We start from the raw sequence: 26,309 nt of genomic DNA, 5'->3' as shown, positions 1-26,309 counted from the left end.
TTTTTTTTTTTTGTTAAATACCCTTCATGGCAGTACCCAGCTTCTGATGCCCTTTTTGACAATATCTTGTCTATTTACCTTGAAAATGCCCAGAAATTAGTATCAAGGTTGCCTGCCTTAAACTTCAATGGGGTATGCAGCTTAGTTTGAGCATTGTGGATTTCAAGGAGGATTTAACAAAGCCTCCACAAATCACACCTAGATTTGCATATTGGTAAGGCTGCATTCACACCTGGACATTTTATAAATGCGTGTGTTTTTGAGCATTTTCAAAACAAATATACACATATAAGACACGTAAACAGTTTCCATCACCCAGTTGCACATGTGCATATTTATTTTTGTATAATTTTTTTTCCTTGGTTTTGTATAGTATATTTTTGATGTATGTATTCAATTATGTTTATAGATACTTGAGAAATATAGCCCCAAGTGGCGCAGATCCTGTGGAAGTGGCTTGTACACAAATTTGTTTAAACGCCAATTGATAGATATCCCCCCCCCCCCCTTTTATTGGTTAAACTAGATCGACTTGTGTCTTTTTTCAACTAGACTAACAATGTATCCAAGGTGTTTATATGGCATCTGTTACAGTATGTAACATTTTAATGTGTTCTTAATATTTGTAAATACATTTTTTTTATACATTGCTTGTACCCTCCTGGTGGAGTTTTTTTTTTGGTTGGTTTATAGCAGGGATGGTGCCCCACTGGGACAATGTATGCACATATATGGAGGGCTCCACCATTACTAGTACAGCTCTCAAATGCCTGGAATAGTCTGGGAATGCACCTGTGCACACTCCGGTTTTCTAATGGTGGCATGGAACAGGGGTGGGGGTAGGTAATTTGGTAATTGTTGGGTTCTGCTTTAAGGCCCTCTTTTCTGCCCCCCCCCCCCAATCCTTTGTTTTTAGCTTTACTCTATATCTCATATAAGCCAAGGCAAGGATGATGTAATCAGACCCGTGTGCAGAAATGGTCTTTGCTGTGCCCATGGTGTGTCTGTATCATGCACACTGCCTCCTAGGATGTGTTATACAGGTATCCCAAAAAGCAGTTTGTGAGACTTCACACATGCGCAGATGCTGTGGGGGCTCCACCTTATTACTGGCAAAAACCCAAGCTAATCCTGCACATGTGTGGGGGAATACAGTGCATGCACAGGCACCCCCGGGCCTCTTTTGTCAGGTCTGGATGTGCCCTGGATTTTAATTCAAGATGGCAGTACAGGAGGCGAGCGATCTGGAGATAACTTTGCCTGCAAGCAAGACGATGCTAGACACCATAGACTAGTATGTTTTTTACCGTCCATTTAACATGGTTTCCTATGGTACACAATCACATTTATGCGTTTTTCAGCCGCTGCGTTTTCGAAAAAGGGTCGGGGTGGGTGACGTCACAAGGGGGTGGAGGGGTGACCTTGCCCCTTACCTATTCAAGAACTGTCAGATGGAGGAGGGGGCAGTCAGCTGTTAGCCTTCGGCAAGTGCGGAGATTTTTTTTTTTCTCCCCGAGTCCGGCGGGTGGTGTGATTGACGATGGATCTACATTGGGGGACATTATTTTGGGATTTTTAATAAAGGAATTGTCAAAAACTGTTTTTGTGTTTTTCTATGTGACACTTTTTTGATAAATGAGTAGGGGTACAATGTAACCCCTACTCATTCACATAGGGGGGCAGGATTTGGGGACCGCCTTGTCAAAGGGGGCTTCCAGATTTTGATAAGCTCCCCACCCGCAGAACCCCCACTACCACAACCCAGGGTTTTGAGGAAAAGGCCCTTGTCCCCATCAACATGGGGACAAGGTGCCTTGAGGTGGGGGAGAGCAGAGCCCCCTTCCCCACAGCACCCCTCCCATGTTGAGGGAATGCGGCCTAGTATGGTTCAGGAGGGGGGGGGGTGTGCTTGCTCATCCCATCCCTTTCCTGACCTGCCGGGCTGCATGCTCGGATAAGTGACTGGTATGGATACACAAGTAATGATATAATGATGGTTAGATGTGGGCCTGGAGTGTCATCATGTGTTCTAGTTCCATCCATCTATATGGGTCTGATCCTCTCCCATATGATCCCTGTTCATCTCCCCAGGTTCATTGCACACTGATGCGATTACTCACACGCTCCTTTAGCTCACCATGTACATGTGTAAGCATTTTAACATTTAATGATGGTTAGATGTGGGCCTAGAGATTCATCATGTTCTAGTTCCATCCATCTATAAATGTCTGATCCTTCTCCATATGATCCTTATCCATCCCCAGGTTCAGTGTACACTAATGGGATCACTCGCTCTCCTATAGATCTCCATGTATACACATTTAATGATATATTAATAGTTAGATGTGGGCCTACAGTGTCATGTTCTAGTTCCATTCATCTATATAGGTCTGATCCTTCTTCATATGATCCCTGTCCATCCCCCAGGTACACTGATAGGATCACACACTTCCCTATAGAGCTCTGTGTACATGTATGCACATTTAATTATATAATTAATGGTTAGATGGGGGGCTTGAGCATCATGATGTTCTAGTTCTATCCACCTATACAGGTCTGATCCTTCTCCATGTGATTCTTGTCCACCCCCAAGGTTCAGTGTACACTAATAGGACCACTCACTCTCCTATAGATCTCCATGTATACACATTTATTGATACAGTATATTGAAGGCTAGATGTGGGCATCGAGTTTAATCATGTTCTAGTTCCATCCATCTATAGTTCTGATCCTTCTCCATATGATCCCTGTCCAACCCCCAAGGTATAGTGTACACTGAAGGGATGTTACCCACTCTCCTATAGATCTCTGTGTACATGTATATGCATTCAAAGTGGAACTTTATTCAGAAAATTAAAGTGTTACTAAGGTCACATTTAAAAAAAAACAACAACAAAAAAAACAAAAAACAAATATGTTATACTCACCTGCTCTGTGCAGCCCATATCCTTTTTTTTTTTTACGTCCCCCAGCGCGCTCCATAGACTTGCACAGCGGGACTTGGCCCCGCCCCCCACTTCCTCCTCATTGCATTTGACTGACAGCAGCAAAAGCCACTGACTCCTGCTGCTGCTTGAGTGCTGTGTGCAGAGGAAGAGAAGGGAGAATTGATGTAGCCGTGCAAATCGCTGGATTTATTCTCACCTTCCTTCACACAGGGAAGAGGGGCAGAGAAATAGAAAATGTTTTTTTTACCTTAAAGTGATTGTAAAGTCCTATTTTTTTTTTAAATAACAAACATGTTATACTCACCTCCTCTGTGCAGTGGATTTGCACAGAGTGGCCTGGATCCTCCTCTTCAGGGGTCCCTCTTCGCTGTTCCTAGCCCCTCCCTCCTGTGAAGTGCCCCCACAGCAAGGAGCTTGCTATGGGGGGCACATGAGCTGCAGGTCCGTGTGTCCATTCAGACATGGAGGTGCAGTTCGGCCCCGCCCCCTCTCTCTCCTAATTGGCCAACTGACAGCAGCTAGAGCCAATGGCACCGCTGCTGTGTCTCAACCAATCAGGAGGGAGAGTCCCGGACAGCCGAGGGACTCATGGACATTGCTGGATAGAGATGGGGCGTTGTGGGTATGGTGGCAGGCTTGAGCGACGGGGGGTGGGGGTTTAGTGTGGCATATCATTGTCATGAGTAAGCACATCATTTTTGTGTGAAACGTATCTACCTGGACCACTACTGGTGTCCTCTGGTATCACTTTGGATATCCCACCAAACATTTTTGGAACTAACATGAGGTGCAGCAGTTTTATTATTTGGAGGGTTAGTGTGTGGTGACGGGCTGGAGCCACGGCAGGAGGGGGGGGGGATGTCTGTGGTCAGGTCTGTCTGCCACGACCCCCCGGATGATGGAGCTGTGTATACACATTTAATGATTAGAGGTGGGCCTGGAGTGTCATGATGTTCTCGTTCCATTCAGCTATATAGGTCTGATCCTCCTCTATATGAGCCCTAAATTTAGTGTACACTGATGGGATGTTGGACACACTCCCATCGCTCTCCATGTACACACAAGTAATGATATAAATGATTCATTACATTATCTTTACACTATATGTATACACATATAATGACGGTGAGATGTGGGCTCAGTGTATAGACATATAATGATGGTGAGATCCCCATCTACATGTACACACATCTAATGATGGTGACATCCCCCTATGTACATACATCTAATGATGGTGACATCCCCCTATGTACATACATCTAATGATGGTGACATCCCCCTATGTGCATGTATACACATCTAATGATGGTGACATCCCCCTATGTACATACATCTAATGATGGTGACATCCCCCTATGTACATACATCTAATGATGGTGACATCCCCCTATGTACATACATCTAATGATGGTGACATCCCCCTATGTACATACATCTAATGATGGTGACATCCCCCTATGTACATACATCTAATGATGGTGACATCCCCCTATGTACATACATCTAATGATGGTGACATCCCCCTATGTACATGTATACACACACAGCGAGCTATCGCACTGAACATGTATATTCTACCAAATTCCTGCCCCCCTCCCCAGGCGCGGCCCCTTTAAGACAGTCTCAGCCCTCGGGCGTCATCACGTGACCGGCCTTTGTCCGGACATTCGGGTGACGGAAGCTACACCGGAGAAACCAAAAGCGGGCGAGAAGTGGCGCCGAAACGGGCGAGCACCCGAAAAAAATAAGCGGTGTGTTCGGTGAGTGTGTACGGGCGCCGCCAGGGCAGGAAACGACGTTGTCAGCGGAAGGAAGGGTGTACCGCCCGAGAGGTGACCCGGGATCGGGTGTGAGAAGCGGGGGTCGCCATGCTCCTGCTGACACAGATAGTGGAGATGGCGGGGAGTATCCAGCTGGGGACACATAACGGATATGGCTTGGTGTATAGGGCGGCTCTTCGTTCCCGGGTCACCGAGCGCTGGGGCTGTAACGGGTCACATAAGGCTGCTTCTCTGCGATAGGAAGATTCTCCTCGGCTGTTGTTTTACGTCAGTAGGCAAGTGAAGCGGCACCGAATCTCCCGGTGCGGGTGTGGATGATGATAGACAGTGCTAGCCACCAATCACAGGCGCACGGTGCCAAATATCCCGCCTCTCGCTGAGTGACAAGCAGCGGGACGACTAGCTCGCTTCCGACTTAGTCCCGCCTTTACCGGCAAGGAAGTCTTCCAATAGGGACGCATGTTGTAGGGAAGGTGCTGCGTTGATAGACATCTGGCAGGACCAATCAGGAAATTCTTCGACTGACACGCAGTGACAGCGATGGTGCTGTACCTTTTTGGAAGCTGGTAGTGGTTAGGCTGTCATGGGTACCTGCTGGCTTCACTACTTTACAGATGCCTGTGTGCAGGGAGAGCTATTGATTGCCAGAGCTTAACTTTTTATTATGTTGATGTAGGCATCAGTGCTTTGCAGGTAGTACATAACCAACTCCATATTCTGTGGTACATAAAGCTCTAAGGCCAGAGATAGCCAGACCAATTAGAGCTCATTCACACAGTCATACACCGCACAAAATCTCCGTTTGAGAGATTACATGTGGACAATGTCAGCTAGGGTTGCCACCTGTCCAGGATTCACCCGGATAGTACGGGTTTTGAATCATGTGTCTGGGTTTCAGCCTACCTGAAACCCAGATACGTTATTCAGACTAAGGATGAGCTCAGGCGTATTTGCAAACGGCACGTGCAAAGCCCGCCAGGAAGTCGGCACTGCACAGCGCTAATCATAGGCAGTGAGACATTTCCCGATCTCTGCATCCGTGCATCGGGACAATGTCTCACTGCTTGTGATTAGCGATGTGCAGTGCCGACTTCCTGGCGGGCTTTGCACGTGCCGTTTGCGAACACGCCTGAGCTCATCCTTAATTCAGACCAAGCTGTGGCTCTCCAAGTAACTAAGATAGTCACATCCAAATCTGTTGCCATCCAATTCATACTAGTGTGAACCTAGCCTAGTGGTTGTAAACCCTTCTATATACCCGTTGAAGAGACTATCCTCAAGCGATATACAAGGATTAAACAAATATTCTCACATAAGTTGTACCTGTTTTTCTGCAGTCTTCTCTTCTCTAGGGCCATCTAAAGTGCAGACTTTTTAAAGCTTGTCTGAGCCTCCAGGAAACGAGCCAGAGAGCTGAAGTTACACTCTGCATAGCTCAGTGAGGAGAGCTCTGAGACCTGATTGGAGGGAAGGGACACATCCTACCTGCACACAGGAATAGAGCTGAGGCTGTCAGTCACAGGCTGTGTGCTGGAGTTCTCTCCCCTGTCACCCTTTCCCCTCTTGGTGTCAGGAAAACTGGTCAGAAGTGACTCCTGCAGGTAGAAGAGGAACAAGACAGCAGCAGAAATGACAATTCGTGCTCTGGATTGAGATTGTACATATTGTAGAGGGATATGCTTTGTTCATATTTCAAATCTGAGGTTTACAACCACTTTAAGAGGGAGCAGTAATTAGAACAATGGCAGGCAGACAGGACAGGATACATCTGCACGTTAGCATCACTCTAGTTTAAGCCGCGCAAAGAATTATAGGGCATGTCACGTTCCCTAGGCTTTGCCGCAACCTGCGACCTCCATTGAATTCAATTACAACACTTCTAAAATATTGTAGACACATTTTTGATAAATTGGGTGCAAAGTTTTGAAGCCTTTACAGCATTTACTGCTCTTTTTGAGGAAACCCAAACACCAGAGATGGCATTTGGGCAGCAAATTAACATAATGGAACACATGCAAAACATGTTTTAATTGCGGGTAACGCTATAGCCAAGTTAACCCATGTTTTGCTGCATCTCTAAAACCATGTACAAGGGACCTTAGTCTGTAGGCAGGTATACAGGTCAGGTGTTCTGAATCCATTACTTGTATGCTTGTTATAGCCTAAAGTGGAAGTAACCCCATTTAACAGTTTCAAAAAACAGTTACATTTCCGGCATGTGCTGGGAATATAACTGTCACATTTGCTTGTTCTTTTCAGCAAACTGTCAAACTCTCCAATGGTTGGTGTCATAACTGATCACCTGTGCATCATCATGGCAGTTAAACAGAGGCCAAGATGGCAGCTTTCTTGGCTGAAAATGATAGGAGGGCTTACATTCACTTTAACCACTTCCCGCTCAAGGATGTCATAAAACGTCTTGGACTTTCAGTGGGAATATCTGAATGATGCCTGCAGCTACGGGCATCATTCAGATATCCTTGATTTCCGCCGGTGATTATGTGCACCATAAGAACGATCAGAGCGGCAGTTCTGCCGCTTGATCATTCTCACAGGCGGCGGGAGGAGGGGGGATGGGGGGGAGGCATCCGGTGCTTCTCCAGGCTCTCCCGTGCCATCTGGGACCCGGAGAAAGAATCGGCCGCCTCCGGATGACGAGCATAGAGATGACCGGTGACCAGATGGTCACCGGTCATCTCTATGACCATTGGAGGCCCGGGCGCGATGTTGTGACATCACGTCCGGGCCGCGGTTGTAAACAAAGCTGCGATCGCAGCTGGTAAGCATGAGATCGTGTTTTCTTTTTTTTTCCGATCTCATGCTTTTCAGCCTGGAGGAGAGATGTGGACTCTTATTGACCCCACATCTCTCCATAAACAGGACCTGTCACAAATGATTCCTATTACAATGGTTGTTTACAAAAAAAAATGTTGTAAAAGAAAGTGAAAAAAAAAAAAGTAAAATAAAAAATAGAATAAAAAAAAATAATTTAAAATGCCCCTGCCCCTGGTAGCTCGCGCTCAGAAGTGAACGCACACGTTAGTCCCTCCCACATATGTAAACGCCGTTTAAACCACACGTGAGGTATCACCGCGTGCGTTAGAGCGCGAGCAACAATTCTAGCACTAGACCTCCTCTGTAACGCTAAACATGTAACCTGTAAGAAATTTTAAAGCGTCGCTTATGGAGATTTTTAAGTACTGAAGTTTGCCGTCATTCCATGAGTGTTCACAATTTAAAAAAAAAAAACTTGTTTGGAAAATTGTTGCGCAAATACCGTGCAAGATAAAAAGTTGCAATGACCGCCATTTTATTCCCTATGGTGTCCGCTAAAAAAAAAAAAAAAAATTTATATATATATATATATATATATATATATAATGTTTGGGGGTTCTGAGTAATTTTCTAGCAAAAAAATTATGATTTTTACATGTAGAAGTGGTTAAATCAGAAAATTAAGTTCTGCTAGATGACTTCAGACTGGCCCCATTTTCAGATATAGCGATGTAAAACATTAAAAATAAGTGCCTATACTTTTTCAAATCCAGTAATACACTGTCTCACCCTGTTTTGCACATGCTCAATTGCTCTCCATTTTTAGGCACTGTGCTGAATTTGTAGAGGCCAATCTGCTGACAGCCTTAAAGCGGAATGAAACGCTCCTGTCCTTTACAGCCAAGGAAGCTGCTTCTGTTTGATCTGGAATTGCCATGGTGCTGCACATGTGATCAGTTATGACACCAGCCATTTGATGGTTTGGTTAAGGGCACAAACAAATGGGAAGGTTAGCAATCCTCACATTCCAGGAATGTAACTTTTTTTACTGCTGTTTTCGGGCTCTGGTCTTTAGCAGAATGGCAGCCTCCAGCAAGAAGAAACAGGAGCAATACTGGAGGCAATTTACAGCTTATTTTTGTAGCATAATTATTAATGTGGAATGTATATTTCTTGCTAAACATTATTTTTTTATCAAGTTGTTGTGGGTAAATTTCCACTTTAATAAACACTGAAGCAGAATAGTCTGACAACTAGTAATTTCTGAAAGAATTGGTAACTAGCAGTCTGATCTTTCTTTCCCTCCCATTTGCACAGCCGTCATGCACACAGCCATACAGCTTGAGAGCAGGCGGGGGACCCGAGAAGAAGAGGATCAGGGCTGCTCTGTACAAAACCATTGCACAGGGCAGGTATGTATAACATGTTTTCTCCTATCACCTTCCAGGATGGCACACCTGAGAGATGAGGGCTCCTCCCTACAGGAAACAAAATCAATTGACAGCTTGTTATAAGTCCCCACCCTTCCCCTTGATCCCCAGTATTGATTGTGTTTCTCCTGAACACAGCAGCATGTTTGTTTTGTTTAAAGACCAAATGACCAGGGAGGGTTGGATGGTCCCCTGTTGAGACAGGTTCTAGGGAGGCTGCGGAGGGCTGAACTAACCTGCAGGCTTGTCTTTCTCACAGGTCGCCCTCAAGGCCGCACCAGCGCTCTGGCCGCATGGAGTGTGCACCAGCGCTCTGGCCGCATGGAGTGCGCACCATCGCTGCATGTGCATAAAACGCCGCCGCCAGCCGCTCTCTTTATTTCCTGGACTCCTCTTGCAAGGAAGTGCTGTGCTCCAAGCCTCACTCTGGTACACGGCCGCATCACAGGAAGTGGGTGGAGCCGGAGGAACAGCGCAACCCGGAAGTGTTGAAAACGCCAGGAGAACAGTGTGGAGAGCGGCATGGAGAGACAGAGCAAGGCGGCGGACAGCGGTCGGCTTGCTGTACTAGCCCCACAAGCAGTACCAGCAGCCCAGGATCCAGCCAACCTCCTCATGGAGCAGGAGGAAGGGATGGCAACTACAACTGCGGGCAGATCCAGGTCGGGGCCCGGTGAGTAGAACCCCCCCTTGGAAAGGGAAAGGGGGGGTAAGAAGTCCTGGCTTCTAAGGTGTCGGAGAATTCCTGGGCCGGCCAGAACAGGCTGGGCTTCACCAATCACCTTACCCTTTCCCCCCTCCCCAGTACAAGCCCACAGTTAGGGTGAAGACAGTAAAATTACATGTATGCTCTATCTCCTGTCTTACAGAATCCCCCAGCAGAACCCTGGAGGCCCCAGATAAACAGCCTCCTGCCGCAACAGAGCATAGCTCCTCAAAGAAATGTGGATACTGTAAGGATAAGCTCCCAAAGTCCCATTCCAAGCCCTTTTGCTATAAGTGTATCAATAAATTAGCAGGGAAAGAGGCCTCCACCTTGATGAAAAAGTTCCTTTCATCTATGCAGATGGAAATGTTTGCAACAGTCAAATCTTTCCGTGAAGCCGCCGGGCAGTCATCAGCCCAAGGTCCTGACCCAGAAGAGCTTACCCCTAGAGAAGGCACATCCTCCCAGGAGAGTCTCTCCAGAGGGGGTCTGTAAGAGAACTGTCAGGATGCGCCCGGCACGCACACGTGTGCATGCACGCATTCACGGGCATCGGCAGATTTCCTTGCGCAGGAACACACATCTGTCCACAATTGGCACCTGACAGCCTATTTAAGGGTTGCTCTGATTTCTGACAGGTGCTGCTTGATCTTCAGCTGTGTCCTGAGATTCTGAAACCCTGTTTGTTTGACTTGACTTCCTGTTGCTGAAACCCTGGCCTTCCTGACCCTGCTTCTGGACTCTGATTACTGGTTCATGATCCTGGCTTCCTGTTTGACCTTGCTCCTGTTTATACCTTGGTACCTCGCTGCCCGCCCGTTACTGAACCCGGCTTACCTGATGACCTCGCTCCTGTCTCCTGTTTGGCTCCACACTGTTTCCGAGTACCTGTGCTGGCCGTCCATCCTCTCAGCTGTGCTGGTTCCAGCTCTTCACCAGAAACCCTACCTGCACTTCCCAGTCTGCAACACTTCCGGTAAGTTCTGCACGCAGCATTCACAGGCACTCGTGTTCCTCCTGATCCTTGCCACCATCTGTTCCATCTCCAGTGGGGCTTGGATTGGAGATACAAGAGAGGATGACCTCGTCCTTTCAGACTCCTACCAGGTACGTGACAGGGTCCCAGTGATCTCCTCCCACCTTCACAGTCACTACCTCTAGCTCAGGTAGAGGAGGATGGGGAGGAAATGGAAAGCCAGGTAAGGTCAGACCACAGCTCAGATGGGGAGGTGGATCCAGACCAGCTAAGCGGGCACAGGAGGATGCAAGTTAAAGGAGACACCTCTTCACCCTGGAGGATCTGGATGGACTCCTACAGGCGATATATGCCACAGAGGAGATTCCAAAGAACCCTAAATAGACCTCTGCACAGGACAAGGTTTATAGGGGGCTGAGCAAGGCATAATCCAGGGTGTTCCCACTCCATCAATCCCTAAAGGATCTGAACCTACAGGAATGGAGGGAACCTGAAAGGAGAATTATCAGACCAAAAACTTGGAAAAGGAGATTTCCCTTTAAAGAGGGTGACGAAGAGACATTCTTTAGGGCACATTCACACTGCCGGCGCCCGGGCGTCAGCGGTAAAGCGTCGCTATTCGTAGCGGCACTTTACCGTCGTTTTTGCAGTGGTTTCAGACTGCTAGCGGGGTGCTTTTAACCCCTCATCTCCGGGAACAACATGACCCTGTCCTGACAACTACGGATTCTTTCTTCTCAGCCATGGCTCAGCTTTATGCAGACCCCTTCTACCAGCAGACTGCCGAATTCATGCTTGGCAAATTACAGCAAGGTCCAAGACCTGCTGAGGAATATGTAACGGACTTCCGTGTATGGAGTGCAGATACCCAATGGAATCATTCCGCACTTCGCCACCAGTTTCGACTAGGACTATCTGACACCTTAAAGGATGAGCTTGCCAGAGTGGGACTTCCAGCATCCCTGGAAGACCTGATCGATCCAACCATTCATCGATCGGTGATTACGTGAAAGGCAATCCGAAAGGTCCAAAGGAACCCTTTCTGTGGCTTCAAGGTCTGACATTCCTGCATCCTCATCCGTTTGCATCCCCCAGAAGGAGGGAACTGCATAAGACTCCTCATAGAAGTTTTCGAAGACCACCCCTTTCTCCTGATGAACGCCTTCATCGATTACAGGACAATCTGTGTCTCTATTGCGGGGAGGGGGGTCACTTTATACAGACTTGCCCGGCAAAGACCCGCAGGTCTCACATGATGCATCTCTCAGGGAGGTACCAGTCTCATGTCTCTCTTTCCATTGTGCTCCAGTTTTCTGAAAGGACTGTTCCTGTACTTGCAATCATAGACTCTGGGGCCTGTAGTTGTTTTATGGACTCTGCATTTGCTTCTCTCCACCAGCTGCCTGTATGTGCCAAGAAGCAGGAATTCCATGTTCATCTGGCTGACGGTTCCGGCATTAAATCAGGCCCAGTTACCCAAGAGACTTTACCTATTTCCTGCCGTACTTCTTCCGGCCACCATGAATTCCTCCGTTTGGATATCATAGCTTCTACCATGTTCCCGGTCATCCTTGGCATTCCATGGTTGAAGGCACATAATCCTCACATTAACTGGCTTACCGGAGACATCTCCTTCTCCTCTGACTACTGCCAAATTCACTGCCTTTCAAAGACTTTCAATAACACACCCCTCCTGGGTATCCTCCCTGACCATGAAACCTCTAATCTGGTCCCTGCTGCCTACCACGAATATCTGGATGTATTTAACAAGAAAAGAGTGGACACTCTTCCTCCCCATAGAACATATGATTGTCCTATTGAACTTTTACCAGGAGCCGAGATCCCATTTGGGCGAATTTATCCTCTCTCTGAGCCTGAACTAGAAGCCCTGCGGATTTATATAGACGAAAGCCTTGAAAAACAGTTCATCCGGCCCTCCACTTCACCAGCAGGGGCCGGTATTTTCTTTGTGGAAAAGAAAGACCATACCCTTAGGCCCTGTGTGGACTATCGTGACCTTAACAGGGTCACTGTTAAAAACCGGTACCCTCTACCTCTGATCCCTGAACTTTTTCAAAGGCTGCGTGGGGCACGAGTGTTCTCCAAATTGGATCTGAGAGGTGCTTATAATCTTGTCAGAATCAGGGAGGGAGATGAATGGAAGATGGCCTTCCGAACACGTTTCGGGCATTTTGAATATCAAGTCATACCATTCGGACTCTGCAACTCCCCTGCCACATTCCAACATCTGGTTAATGACGTTTTTCGGGACTTCCTTGATTTATTCGTCATCGTGTATCTGGATGACATCCTTATATTCTCTGAAACTCTAGAATCCCATAGGACTCATGTAAAGAAAGTACTCGGTCGGCTGAGGGAACACCGCCTTTACGCAAAGGCTGAGAAATGTGACTTTGAAAAACCAAAAAAAATCCTGATCCATCCTTAGCCTACGTTTTGGAGGTGGATGCCTCTGAGAGTGCACTGGGCGCTATTTTGTCTCAACGCCAAGGTCCCAAATCTTTGCTCCATCCTGTGGCCTTTTTCTCTAAGAAATTAAATCCTTCTGAAAGGAACTATGATGTTGGAGACCGAGAATTGCTGGCTATCAAGGCTGCGCTTGAAGAATGGCGCTACCTCCTGGAAGGAGCAGCTCACCCCATCCTCATCTTCACGGACCATAAAAATCTCGAATACTTGAGGACGGCTAGACGACTAAGACCCCGGCAGGCAAGGTGGGCACTTTTCTTCTCTTGTTTTATGTTCCATATAACTTATCGTCCTGGCTCAAAGAATGGTAAACCGGATGCCTTGTCCCGCATGTTAAGTGACCCAGTGATATCCTCAGAACCTGATATTCTACCAGCCAAAAATTTTTTGCTTCTTCAGGCGGATTTGATGTCTCAGATAAAAGCAGATGTGATAAACCAACCACCTTCCAAAGATCTGGCTCTTCAATTGAGGGATGGTCTGTACTTTCATAAGGAGCAAATCTTTATCCCTGAGCAGTTCAGAGTTGCTGTCCTGAGGCGATGTCATGACCACCCATTAGCGGGCCACTTTGGAATTCACAAAACGGCCGATCTGATCTCTCGTACATTCTGGTGGCCAGACATGATGCAAGACTGCAAAAGATATGTTAACTCTTGTGTGACATGCCTTCGGAATAAGACGGACAGAGCCAAAACTTGGGGCCTACTTGAGCCACTCCCTGTACCTGAGAAACCATGGAGCATGATCTCCATGGATTTCATCGTGGAACTCCCCCTACCCCCCCCCATCCGAAAACTTCACCACCGTGTTTGTTGTGGTGGATCGCCTGACCAAGATGGCCCATTTTGTACCCTTACAAGGAACTCCTTCGGCCACAGAGACCGCCTCATCTTTCATCAATGATTTCAATGGGCAGGGGCGCCTTAGGAGCGGTGTATTCACAGCTCCTACAGCGCTGCAAAGAAGCTGCTTGCAAGACTTTTTTTGATGTCCTGCCAGCGCAGCGTCCCAGTGTGAAAGCACTCGGGCTTTCACACTGGGATTGCAGCTGAGGCTTTTTTCAGGTGCTTTACAGGCAGTCTTAAACTCCCAAGACTGGATGCCACTCTGTCTCAAGTCACCAAGCAGTCTGACCTCTCCTTTGAGGATGCAGGCAGTATTAAGGATCTGATGGCTCATTGCTGTTTGGCCAGGGCCTTGACGACGTTCTGTCTAGGTCCTCGGAAAAGGGTAAAAAATTCTCAGTAAGACCCAAAAAGGAAAAATGTGGCCCCCCCCTCCGGGGCAACTGCAGCATAGAACCAAAAAAGAGCCCAACAGAACATGGGGCTATGGTAGGGTAGGCAATAGAACAATTTATTGTGTCCCCCCCCCAAGGTCGGCGCCAAAGAAACTAAGTGATGCCAAGATCAGTGTGGGGGGGTCAGCTGTTCCACTTTGTCCCTTAGTGGGAAAAGATATCAGCACTTACATCTGCCAGATCTTCTGAAAAGGTAAAATTTTTGGCAAAACCCCCTCTATGATCACCCTTACACATCCCCCTCAAGGATGCCCTGAAAAGATCAGCCCTTCTGAATGGTATCCAGGATTTGGTAGAACAGCAGGTTGGCATACGCCTTCCCACCCCTAGAACTGATTCCGCGGGTCCTTCAGGAGCTCAGCCAGTCCCCAGGCCAGCTCCTCCTGATAGCACCCTGGTGGCCAAGGAGAGCTTGGCTCGCAAGCTTAAAATCCATGGCAGTGGCAGAGCCATGGAAGCTCCTAAACAGGCTGGATCTTTTCAAGCAGGGGCCAGTAATACACCAAAGGCTGGAATTTTTCCAGCTGACGGCTTGGTTAGTGAGCGCCAGATCCTAAAATGTAAGGGCTGCTCAGAAAGTATGATAAGTACCCTCCTTTTGAGCAGAAAACCAGTGACTAAAAATGTTTACTCAAAGATTTGGAAGACTTTCTGTTCCTGGGGCAGAAGAAAAACAGATGACCACCACCACTGTTCCAGTTTTCCTGGATTTTCTCCAGGACGGAGTAGACAAGGGCCTAGCGGTCAGCACCCTTCGGGTACAGATAGCAGCCCTCTCAGTCTGTCTTGATACAGGACTAGCAAAGGAAGACCTCATTAAATGTTTCTTGGTGGCCAGGGAAAGAGTTTCCCTGGTCTTCAAAGGCAGTTTCCCACCATTTGACTTGACAAGGGTGTTGGAGGCGTTATCTAAACACCCATTTGAACCTAAAGAGGAGGTTCCCTTTAAGTTTCTAACCTTAAAAATATAATTTCTGTTGGCAATTACCACAACCAGGAGGGTTGGGGATCTACAAGGGCTGTCCTGAAGGAACCCCTCTTATTGATACAGCCAAATAAGGTCACCCTCACCCTTAGGCCAGACCCTTTGTATCTACCAAAGGTAGTATCCTTATTTCATAGGACGCAAGATATCACATTGCTGTCTTTTTGTGAAAACCAAAAAAACAGAAAGAAAAGAGAAATTTCATTGCCTGGATGTAAGAAGGTGTCTCCTTACCTATTTACAAAGAACAAAAGAGTTTAGGAGATCCAATCACCTACTAGTTTTGTACGCTGGGCCAAGGAAGAGACTTTAGGCTTCTAAAGCCTCAGTCTGGAGATGGATCAGGGGAGCCATCTCCCTGGCTTATGAGAGTTCTGGAGTCCCAGCACCAGCTAAGGTTAAGGCCCATTCAACCAGGTCACTAGCAACTTACTGAGCTGAAAAAGCAGGGGCCTCCTAGGAACAAATCCGCAGCGCGGCCACCTGGTCCAGTCAGGATACGTTCCTGAAGCACTACCATGTGGAAGTGTTGTCACAGCAAGACTTGGCCTTCGGTCGAAAGATCCTACAAGCTGTAGTCCCACCCTGAAGGTAGGCCTGTATTTACTTGATTATCCTCTCAGGTGTGCCATCCTGGAAGGTGATAGGAGAAAACCTACGTTAGACTTACCGGTAACTGTATTTCTATGAACCTTCCAGGACGGCAGGCCTACTTCCTGCCCTATGTGGAGGGAAAATGAGTTGAACACTAGGTGGTCAGTACCTATGTGGAGTGATTCTCCTTGTGAACCGGTTCAGGATTACTTTATTACAAACTGGGGATCAAGGGGAAGAGTGGGGACTTATTACAAGCTGTCAATTGATTGTGTTTCCTATAGGGAGGAGCCCTCATCTCTCAGGTGTACCGTCCTGGAAGGTTCGTAGAAATACCGTTACCGGTAAGTCTAACGTAGGTTTTTTACTTTTAAAAAAAAAATAAAAACTGTGCCTATACTATAACTTTACAACGGAAGTAAACCCATCGATTAAACGGTTTCAAAAAACAGTTACATTCCAGGTACATGCAGGGAATTGGTTGTGCTGTCAACCAAACTGTCAAACCATTAAATGGCTGGTGTCATAACTGATCACATTTGTAGCATTATGGCAGTTGCAGATCAAACAGAGGCCAAGTTGGCAGCTTCCTTGGCTGAAAATGATAAAAGGGTTTAGTTTGGCTTTAAGATCAGCAGGGAAAGAGAAATAGGTTAGTATACATTGAAATTATATTTGCCCTTAGGGCTCATTCAAACATGCAGCCCGGGTACCGCCCCTCGACTTTCACCTTAACTAGGAAATGCAGCCGTTCAGTGCTGTACATATGCTGCTGCAAAAATGAACCCCTCCTTTCATGTTCTGTGGGCAGTACCACCTCTGAATGCATCTCATTCAAGTGAATGGGACTACGTCACAACTGCGTGCAGTACAAGAGGTTGCTGCATGGTGGGTCGGCATTTTCAGTGTTAAAACCGGCAGCGAGGAGACCTATCCTGTCAAACACCCTCTGAAAGGGGATCTACAATGGATAACTTTTCAAAGGGGCAGCAAGGGCTGCTGCACCTCAGTATGAGCCCTTAAAGGGCATTCTTTTGTTTGTTGTCAGAATGAAAACATCACTGAGTGACTGCAGGCTTCATAGGGAGAACAATTTAAATGTAAAATAGCTACTAAATATCTTCAGTCTTAAAGTGGAATTAATCCTTAAATCCTTTATAGCCACGGAAGCTGCCATTTTAGCCTCTGTTTGATCTGCAGTTGCCATGGTGCTGCACATGTGATCAGATATGACACTAGCCATGTGATGGCTTAACCAATCTGTTAAGAGCACAAACATGGCTTGAGTGTGACTGTTTTGGGAAACTGTTAATTAGATGGATTTAATTTGCATGAAAATGAAAGCATTGTGTCACAGGGTGTTGAAGTGTGAACCAGTCCTAATACATCATGTGGGTAGTAAAGACTGATATGCATTCACATGCTCTTACTTTTTTATGTGTATTTTCATGCATGTGTGTTTTTTTACATATCCAGTTTAGCTGCCTTTATTTTCATGTGACTGTGCAGGCCAAACGCTCCAGTCATCCTTCTTCTTTTTTTTTTTTTTTTTTTTTTTGTCGCTCTTTACTTCCTGCTGCGTTGGTTTATTGTGTGTTTTTGCTAGGTTAACTGCTTTTATATGTGGAGCAGTGTGGAAAAAAAGCTGACATGTTAACATTGACAGCTGTGCTGAAGTGTGAACTGAGCACATAGAAAACTATTGTTTTCTGTGTGCCCTTGTGGAGAGCTGCGTTTTTCTTCTGCTCAAAAACACAGCTCTCCACACAAGTTTGAACCTGCAAATGTGTTTTTGTTTTTTTTTGTTTTTTTTTAACTTTAACAGTCCAAAAATTAGAAGTCAACAGCTTCAAATGAAATTAGAAGAAATGGCCGCACACCACTGTAGATCAAAATTCTCTTCATTTAGACATCCCAAAAATTACAGGCATCAGAATGCTGGGTAGACGCGTTTCATCTGCGCTTTGTCATTACCAAATACTGTAGCTGCTGACTTTCAATAGGACACTTACCTGTCCAGGGTTTCCGTGATGTCGACACCCCAGCCGATTTTCCAATCGACTCTCGTCATTTCTTTCCTACTGCGAACTTCCGGGCAATCTCGCCGCGGCGAGGTCTCCCGGAAGTGGGGACGTGTACCTGTCAAAAACAGGTACCCACTCGCCCCTCCTCCAAAAAGGTGCCAAATATGGCAGTGGAGGGGGGGGGGGGAGCAAACAAGCAGAGCTTCCCCTTTTGGGTGGAGCTCCGCTTTAAGTACTTGATCTTGACCTGGTATAATTCCGAGCAGTCCCTGTACAGCATAACTCACAGAAGGGGAGGGAGAAGCAACACAATGAGCTAATCATTTGTGTTAAAGTGCAGGGAAACAGCTGATAGGAGAAGAAAGAAGAGCTAATCAGTGTACTTCTTCTCCTTTTATTGTCCAGTCGCAAGGTGAGGAAAAGATGTGAAAGTGAAACTGCAGCAGAGGAAGATTAAGTGCTGTTTGGCACTTTAAATCTCAGGACTGAATGGACAAATATAAATTCTTTGGCAGGTAAACTAGCTTTTATAAATGTATTTAATCTGTATATTTAGTGGTTTACCTGGAGTTCAGCTTTGAATCTGTAACACAACTTACTTTGTTGATCCGTTATCTACCAGGGTACGTTTATAAACGTCATGATAAACTAGGGGTTTAACAGCGAGTGAAGGACTTTCAGAAAAAAGTCCTTTGGGGTGTTAGCTTGTTAGCCACTCTGTGATAGCAATAACGTTAAATAAATATTTTAAACTCGCGAGTTAACCAAAATAGTACTCAAAGTATGGGACACACTTTTTCGGAAAGAAAAATGGAAATATCATTCCCCATTAATTCCACTAGCAGGCACAAATTTTTTCACCCCAGGGAACGGGACACGGTGGGGAAAACAAATGGGAAACGCACAACTCAAAGATATCACAATTCACGGGGTAATCATGACTAAGCAGCATTTAATAATAAAGCACGGGTGGACACATCTGAATGAATGGGAATATTTACAAATAAAAATTTTACAAGTACAATCCCCCAACCAATTAGAGAGGAGAAAGAGCTAACACCAATAGAAAAACTGTATGTAAAAACGCCTGTAAGACATGGGATATCTCAATTATATGAAATTTTAACAGAATTAGACGGACATGGGAACTTACCCTTTATAGAAAAATGGGAACAGGATATGGGTATAAAACTAGACAAATTGCAAATGGTAAGTGCAGTATACAACTATGCATCTGATATAACTTCGATCGAGGTAAATTATAAGTGCATGGCTCGATGGCATCTGACCCCAGAAAGAGCTAATAAGATACAACCAGACAAACCCCCATATTTTTGGAGGAACTGAAGACAACTAGGAACAACATTGCTTATATGGTGGGAATGCCCAGAAATAAAAGAATACTGGTGGGGTATATTAGAATATATGGAAATGATAACAGGGGAAAGGGTCCCTCAACACCCTTGGAACTGTTTGTGCCATGGAACAACTAAAACCAGGAAACAATATAAAAAAACTCTGGTTCCGTTCCTGCTCAACGCAGCAAAAGGCCTTATCCCTAAAAAAAAAAAAAATGGCTAAGTATTGAGAAGCCAAGTATTAAAGAGTGGCTGCAGAGAGTGGATTATATCAGCAATATGGAGTACCTTTTGCAGCGCTGAACAGGGACGGATTGATAAGTACAGAGCAACCTGGGCAAAGTGGAAATTATTTAAAATGTCAGAAAAATATTCGCAGGCTATGACTGAGACACGCCAAGACAGAATGATGTAGAGGATAACAGATCAACTAGGGAGGGAGGGTGGGGTTTATGACATAAGTGATATTTATAAATGTATAATGTCAAGTTGGAATTTTACTACTTGTGTTGTGTAAAGTTATAAAATTTATAATACAAGAGTAAATTTAAAAAATATATTTTAAAAAAGTGTAAAATATGAAATTATGTAAAAAAATATATAAAAATAATACAAAATATTTTTTTAAAACCCCAATTCAAACGTGCAGCATAATGCAAGCACGTGTATGTAGACCTAAAATTGTGCAATACATGTGAGATCTTGTCATGAACGTCAGAGTGAGAGCTACAATTCTAGTGCCAAAATTTTTGGCTATTGCTAAACTGATAATCTGTACAGTCTTTTAAAGTGTTGCTTACCGAGTAACTGTTTTTGTAATTTCACACAGTTTTAAGCAGGCAGGGGATCGGTCCTGTCCGCTTGGCTATGTAGAGCGGACAAGGACAGAGCCCACTCTCCTCTATAGAGCAGTCAGATGGAAACAGACTGCCTGTCCATTTCCATACGATTGTCACCTGATCCAGCCCGCTGGACGGATGGCGAACGTATCGACATACATCTGTTTTTAGCGGATTTTGTTGGATCGGATACGAGGTGGGTGTCAGCAGACATGTGTCGTCCGCCTCCCCATAGAGGACAATGGGTGGTCCGCCTGAAAACCAGGCAGGTGGACCCGATCGTGTGAAAGGGGCCTAAGGCTTGACATGTTTATATTTTTGCAAAAAACTGGGTACAATGTTGTGTTTCTTTGAACTAAAACACATTCCAAACTTGCGAAACTGGTATACTATTTCTGCAGTTGTGGAGCTCTGTTTCTATAAATTGGCTAACAAATGTGTTTTTTTTTTTTTTTTTTTTTTTTTTAAGCACTCACAAGAGTGAAAAGGCCAAGTAACCTCTGGCCACCATTTCTCAATGGATTCACCAGCCTTTATTTCAGTTCTATGCTATCTACACCTAGATCCTCCATTTCCACTTAACTGTCCTTTCTACTGGGATGGCAATTGCCCCATGGTCTTTTCACCAATAGGTCAAGTACCTGGTCATCCACTTACACCTTTAACAAGTTTTACAAGATTGATGTTACACTGCTGCCTGCGGGACTTTGTGTCCTGTCCAAAATTAGCATCTGAAGATGTAACTTTCATGCCTTGGGGAAGAGTTCCTTATTGCAGTTATTCACAATTGCCCTTCCTTCACTAAAATAAGATTGTTTTTGTACTCGCCATAAACTTTTTCTTTGAGGTCATAGATGGACATATCTCTAACTCTATTAGTCAAGATTGGGTTACAGTGCTACCTGCAGGAGTAGGACACTGGGTATAAAACAAAAGCTTAGCCTAGGTGGAAGCAGGTGGTCAGATTCCCTTGCTTCCTGAAGAGCTCAGTGAACAAACGGGACAAAACACTCAGCATATATAGGCAACAATTTATTTTTTCAGTTAGTAAAAAAAAAAAAAAAAAATCCAATTTTCTTGTTAATTGATGGACATGTCCTTTTTCTATTCCTAATGACTGGGTCTAATACCAGTATTTCCCAGCAGATTGAGGTGTCCGTTTATGAAGCAGTGAAATCTATTCACTGCTTCATTCTCCGGCATTCACAGTGAAGATTTTTCTCCTCTGTGTGCCAGTTTATGAAGCTTTGTAGATCGCTTCACCTTTGGAGGAGTGAAGAGATCTACAAATGCTTTCAACAGTGGAGAAAGGCTCCTGATACTGGAATCTCGTGAGACTTTACGAGATTACAGCACCAGAAATACAGAGATGTCAGTTTATTAAGCAGTGATAAATTATCACCGCTCAATACACGGACAGACGGCGTGAATTACTGTTAATAAAATAATGAGTCCCCCTACATTATATACATATGTATACACACACACACATTATATATACATGTATATACACATACATTATATATATATACATATACACATTATATGTATATATGTATATATATGTATACACATAAATATGACAGGGGGACATGCTTACAGTGTTGGGGGGTCTGAACGAGGCATAAGGAAGTTAAAAATCTTCCTCCTTCCCCCTCAGATCCCCCCAGATTTCCTCTTCACTCCCAGATTTACCACCTCTGAGCTGGTGAACCTGGGAGTGTGAATTCTGACTCAGATCACCAGTGAAGCGGTGAGATCACCGCTTCATAAACTGGCCGTTACTGTGTCATTCAATGAGGATTCTCCGTGTGTAGAGATAATCGGAGGGAGAACAAGTTCAAACATGTTCTCCCCCGATTATCACTGTTTCATAAACTGTTTATGGACTGTGATCAGCGGTGATCCTCGGGATCACCGCTGATCACTGCTTCATAAACGGACACCTGAGTGTAGTGAATTAGGGGCCGTTCACACCACTGCACTGTGAAAATGCATTGGTGCATGTTTTGCTTTGGTTTAATATGCGTTTCGGGTTGTACAGCGGTCTTTTTGGAAGTATAGGCATCTGCACAAAGAGTACAGGTGTAAAAAGTTGTACAGGAAGTTAAATAGGCTAATAGGCACAGAGTAAACCAGTGAATTTAGCCATACACATTCATATGTAATCAATCCTAAACGGTCTATTTACCCTGGTTTATGCTGTGATCTGCTGCTCAAGTGCCACAGCCAAGGCCCCACTCCATCATCTTGGTGCACCTCATCAGAGGCCTGTGCTTCTTCTGGGTTCCAGCACCCGACCCCCACAAAACACACACCAGCTCCATCCACAGGCCTCTGTATGTCCCTGCTCCTGTAGCCTCCTGGGATATTTGACAAGAATGTCCTGGGAGGCAAGTACACCTTATTCTCGCCTAGGTGAGAATGACAGGGGTGACAGGGCCAGACAAAAGAAAATTAATCATTTGACTTCCGGAAGATTTACTCCCCTTCATCCATTTTTTGCGATACCACACTGCATTACTTTAACTGACAACTGCTCTGTCATGCAACACTGTACTCAAATCAAATGTATGTAATTTTTCCCTACAAATAGCACTTTCTTTTAGTGGTATTTGATCACCACTGCGTTTTTTTTTTTTTTTGTTTTTTTAATGTTTGCGCTATAAACAAAAAAAGACAGACAATTTTGATAAAAAAAAAAAAAAAATGTTTTACTTTCTGCTATAAAACATATCCAATAAAATTTCTTCATATATTGAGACCAATATGTGTTCTGCTACATGTTTTTGGTAGGAAAAAAAATATATATAGATATAGATCTATCTATCTATCTATCTATCTATCTATCTATCTATCTATCTATCTATCTATCTATCTATCTATCTATTTATTTATTTATATATATATATATATATATATATCGGCGTATAACACGCACATTCATTTTAAGAGGGAAGTTTCAGGAAAAAAAACTAAAATTTTTAATAAGGAACTTTGAAGCAAAATAAGGGTCATTGCCATCAATGCCCATCTGCAGCCTCATAAGTGCCATCAATGCAGCCTCATTAGTCTACATCAATGCAGCCTCACCATTGCCATCAATGTAGCAGCTTTGCCATTGCCATCAATGCAGCAGCCTCACCACTGCCATCAATGCAGCAGCCTCACCACTGCCATCAGTGCAGTCTGATCGATGCCCATCTGCAGCCTAGAGGGGACAGGGAGGGGGGTGGGACAAGCGCCGACAGATTACATACAGTGAGAATCTCCTATGATAGACAGAACAGTGGTCCAATGGTGGCCCAGGAGACGGGACTTTCTATTACAGAGGCCACCAAGTAAACAGGAGATTCTCACTGTATTTAATCTGACAGCGCTCATCCCGCCACCCTCCCTGTCCCCTCTGAGGCAGCTAAAATTGAAGTATTGGCATATAACACGCACACGCTATTTGCACCCGATTTTCATGGTGAAAAAGTGAGTGTTATACGCCAATAAATACAGTAATATATATATATATATATATATATATATATATATATATATATATATATATATATATATATATATATATATATATACTGCGATATTGCGGCCAACAATCGGACACTAACTGACACTTTTCGGAACTAATACATTGATCACTTCTAAAAATTGTCACTGTCACTGTGCTAATTACACTGGCTGGAAAGGGGTTAAACATCTAGGGCGATCAAAGGGTTAACTGTGTGCGTAGCCAGTGTTTTTGTGTACTGTATGTGCTGCTTTTAATAGGAGAAGAGATGGATTTTATTTTCTGCTTTGCAGGGACACAAAATCCATCCTTTCCGCCTTGTCAGAGCGGAGATCTGCCTTGTTTATGTTTATATATAGATAGATAGATAGATAGCGATATATATGCGTGATCCTGCACAGGAGGGCCGCCCTGTAGCTGTAAATCTGCTATAGGGCAGTCTAGAAGTGGTTATAAAGAAAAAAGTAAACAAACAATGAAAAAGACAATTTACATTATTTAGGGCCAGTTCAGAATGATCTGACATGTGCTCCGACTTCCAGAGCACAAGTCCCATGACATGTCAAAATCAATGGGTTCCCTATGAGAGTCATCTTAGCTGGTCCAACTTGTGTTGGTCCAACTTTGAAAATGCTTCCTGCACTACTTTGGTCCGACTTGGACATGATTTCAGCCAATTGATTTCGATGGAAGTCGGGATCATCATCTTAACTGATCTGACTTTTTTTTGTCATGCGACTTGTGCTCTGAGGATCTTGAGGGGGAACCCCATGCTAAAATTGAAAAAAAAACAGTGTGGGACATTCTTCACTTTCATTAAAGGACTTGGCAAAAACAGTCTCTTGTTTTTCTTTACACTACACTGCTTTTTTTTTTTTTTTTTTTTTTTTTTTAGGGGTGAATGGGTAGGGGTACGATGTACCTCATACTCCTTCACATGGGGGGGCTGCCTTGTTAAAGGGGGCTTCCAGATTCCGATAAGCCCCCTGCCTGCAGACCCCACAACCACCGCCCACAATTGTCAGGAAGAGGCCCTTGTCCCCATTAACATGGGGACAAGGGCCTCACTCACTTTAAATGATGGCAGGTGTGTGCTGACTCCTATTTACATGAGTTTGAATGTGTTTGCTTAATTCTGAACACAGCTATATCCCCAGTTATAAGAGGGTGTGCACAATTATGCAACCACATTATTTTAGTTTTTTATTTTTGCTTCCCCTCTCTAAAAGATTTGTTTGTTTTTCTATGGAGTTGTGCAGTTTATAGTTTAAGGTGGAAAAAGTTCTGAAATTATTTATCTTTGTCTCATTTTTTACATCACAGAAACCTGACATTTAGGGGTGTGTAGACTTTTTATATCCACTGTATGAAAAGTTCTCATATTTCCTTGTGATCCATTTACTAATCCTTTACTTCTGTTCTTCTGTTAGTGCCCTCCAAAGGATGGATTTTTCTTCACATCATACTCGTCTTCTGCAGCAGTTGGATGAGCAAAGAAAAAGGGACTTGTTTTGTGACTGTCACATCACAGTAGAAGGGCAGACATTTAAAGCTCATCGTAATGTTCTGTTCGCAAGCAGCGGATACTTCAAAATGCTACTGTCCCAAAGTTGCAAAGATGTCAGCAAACCCACAACAGCCACTTTTGACGTATTTTCTGCTGACACGTTCACTGCCATCTTGGATTATGTATATTCTGGAAAATTGCCTCTGTCTGGGCAGAACGTCATCGAGGTCATGTCAGCAGCTAGTTACTTGCAGATGACTGATGTTATCAGTGTATGTAAGATGTTTATTAAATCATCACTAGACATTAATGAAAAAGACAGAGATGGCTTCTTTAGCCTGTCTGACAAAGACAATGGCAGCAATGGCACTGGACTTTATGCGGCAGGATGGAGGACAGAATACAGTCCAACACACATTCATGAAGCTGCAGAGCACAGTGGCTTTATTGCAGGATACAATTACCCTCCTCCTATCACTTCACGGTTACAACGGCCTTTTACTAAACATTCACGCAAACCAGAGCATGTCCGCAAGCACCGCAGACGCTTGACGCCAGAGCCCCTAACATCTGCATGTCTAACATCGGTGCCACTAGGTGATCTTGTGGGTGGTACTGCTGAGTGCATTGTTCATGAAGACGAGAGCACACTACAGGAAGAAGATTCACAACCACCTGAAGATATGGTGTGCCCTAAAGTTGAAGAAGAAGAAGAAGGTGATACAGCACAAAGCTGGCCAGAATCACCCCAGCATGGAGAATCTGGGGAGCAGGACAGCATACCACGGGTTTCAAAGGCAGATGAACTATACAAAGCAATGCCAACCATCTTAGGTGTCATGTCTGGTTGGAATGAAGGTGAGATCAGAATATCCCTAAACTTAAAAAGTTTAATTTATATGGCTATTTTAAAAGTGTGATTTTGCCTTTTTCTGTCTCCTGTCACCAGATCATTCATTTCAACAAAAATGTTTTCCATTCTTCCATTCTCCCTTGTGTAGCCATCCAAAAGCCCTAATGCCCTGTACACACGAGCGGAATTTCCGACAGAAAAAGTCAGACGGGAGCTTTTCATC

The 26,309-nt window shown here is 44.7% G+C and overlaps 1 protein-coding gene across 7 annotated transcripts in view; it reads left to right on the top strand.

Moving 5' to 3' along the window:
- The first annotated feature begins 4,561 nt into the window (after window positions 1-4,561).
- Window positions 4,562-26,309, top strand: part of ZBTB8A (zinc finger and BTB domain containing 8A) — a 34,627-nt gene continuing 12,879 nt past the window's right edge. Inside the window, exons 1-4 of one of the 7 annotated variants that reach the window (XM_073615356.1) lie at window positions 4,565-4,708; window positions 8,822-8,916; window positions 18,418-18,527; window positions 25,157-26,091. In XM_073615356.1, the coding sequence (XP_073471457.1) occupies window positions 18,502-18,527; window positions 25,157-26,091 (961 nt within the window). In that variant the 5' untranslated portion in view covers window positions 4,565-4,708; window positions 8,822-8,916; window positions 18,418-18,501. Of the gene's footprint in view, window positions 4,709-8,821; window positions 8,917-16,272; window positions 16,333-18,417; window positions 18,528-25,156; window positions 26,092-26,309 lie in introns of all 7 variants that reach the window. The other 6 variants (XM_073615355.1, XM_073615360.1, XM_073615359.1 and 3 more) reach the window with 6 other exon arrangements.

This window comes from Aquarana catesbeiana, linkage group LG02 (assembly GCF_042186555.1).
Source record: "Aquarana catesbeiana isolate 2022-GZ linkage group LG02, ASM4218655v1, whole genome shotgun sequence".
NCBI classification, from domain to species: Eukaryota; Metazoa; Chordata; class Amphibia; order Anura; family Ranidae; genus Aquarana; species Aquarana catesbeiana.
This window is presented reverse-complemented; position numbering and strand designations above follow the sequence as displayed.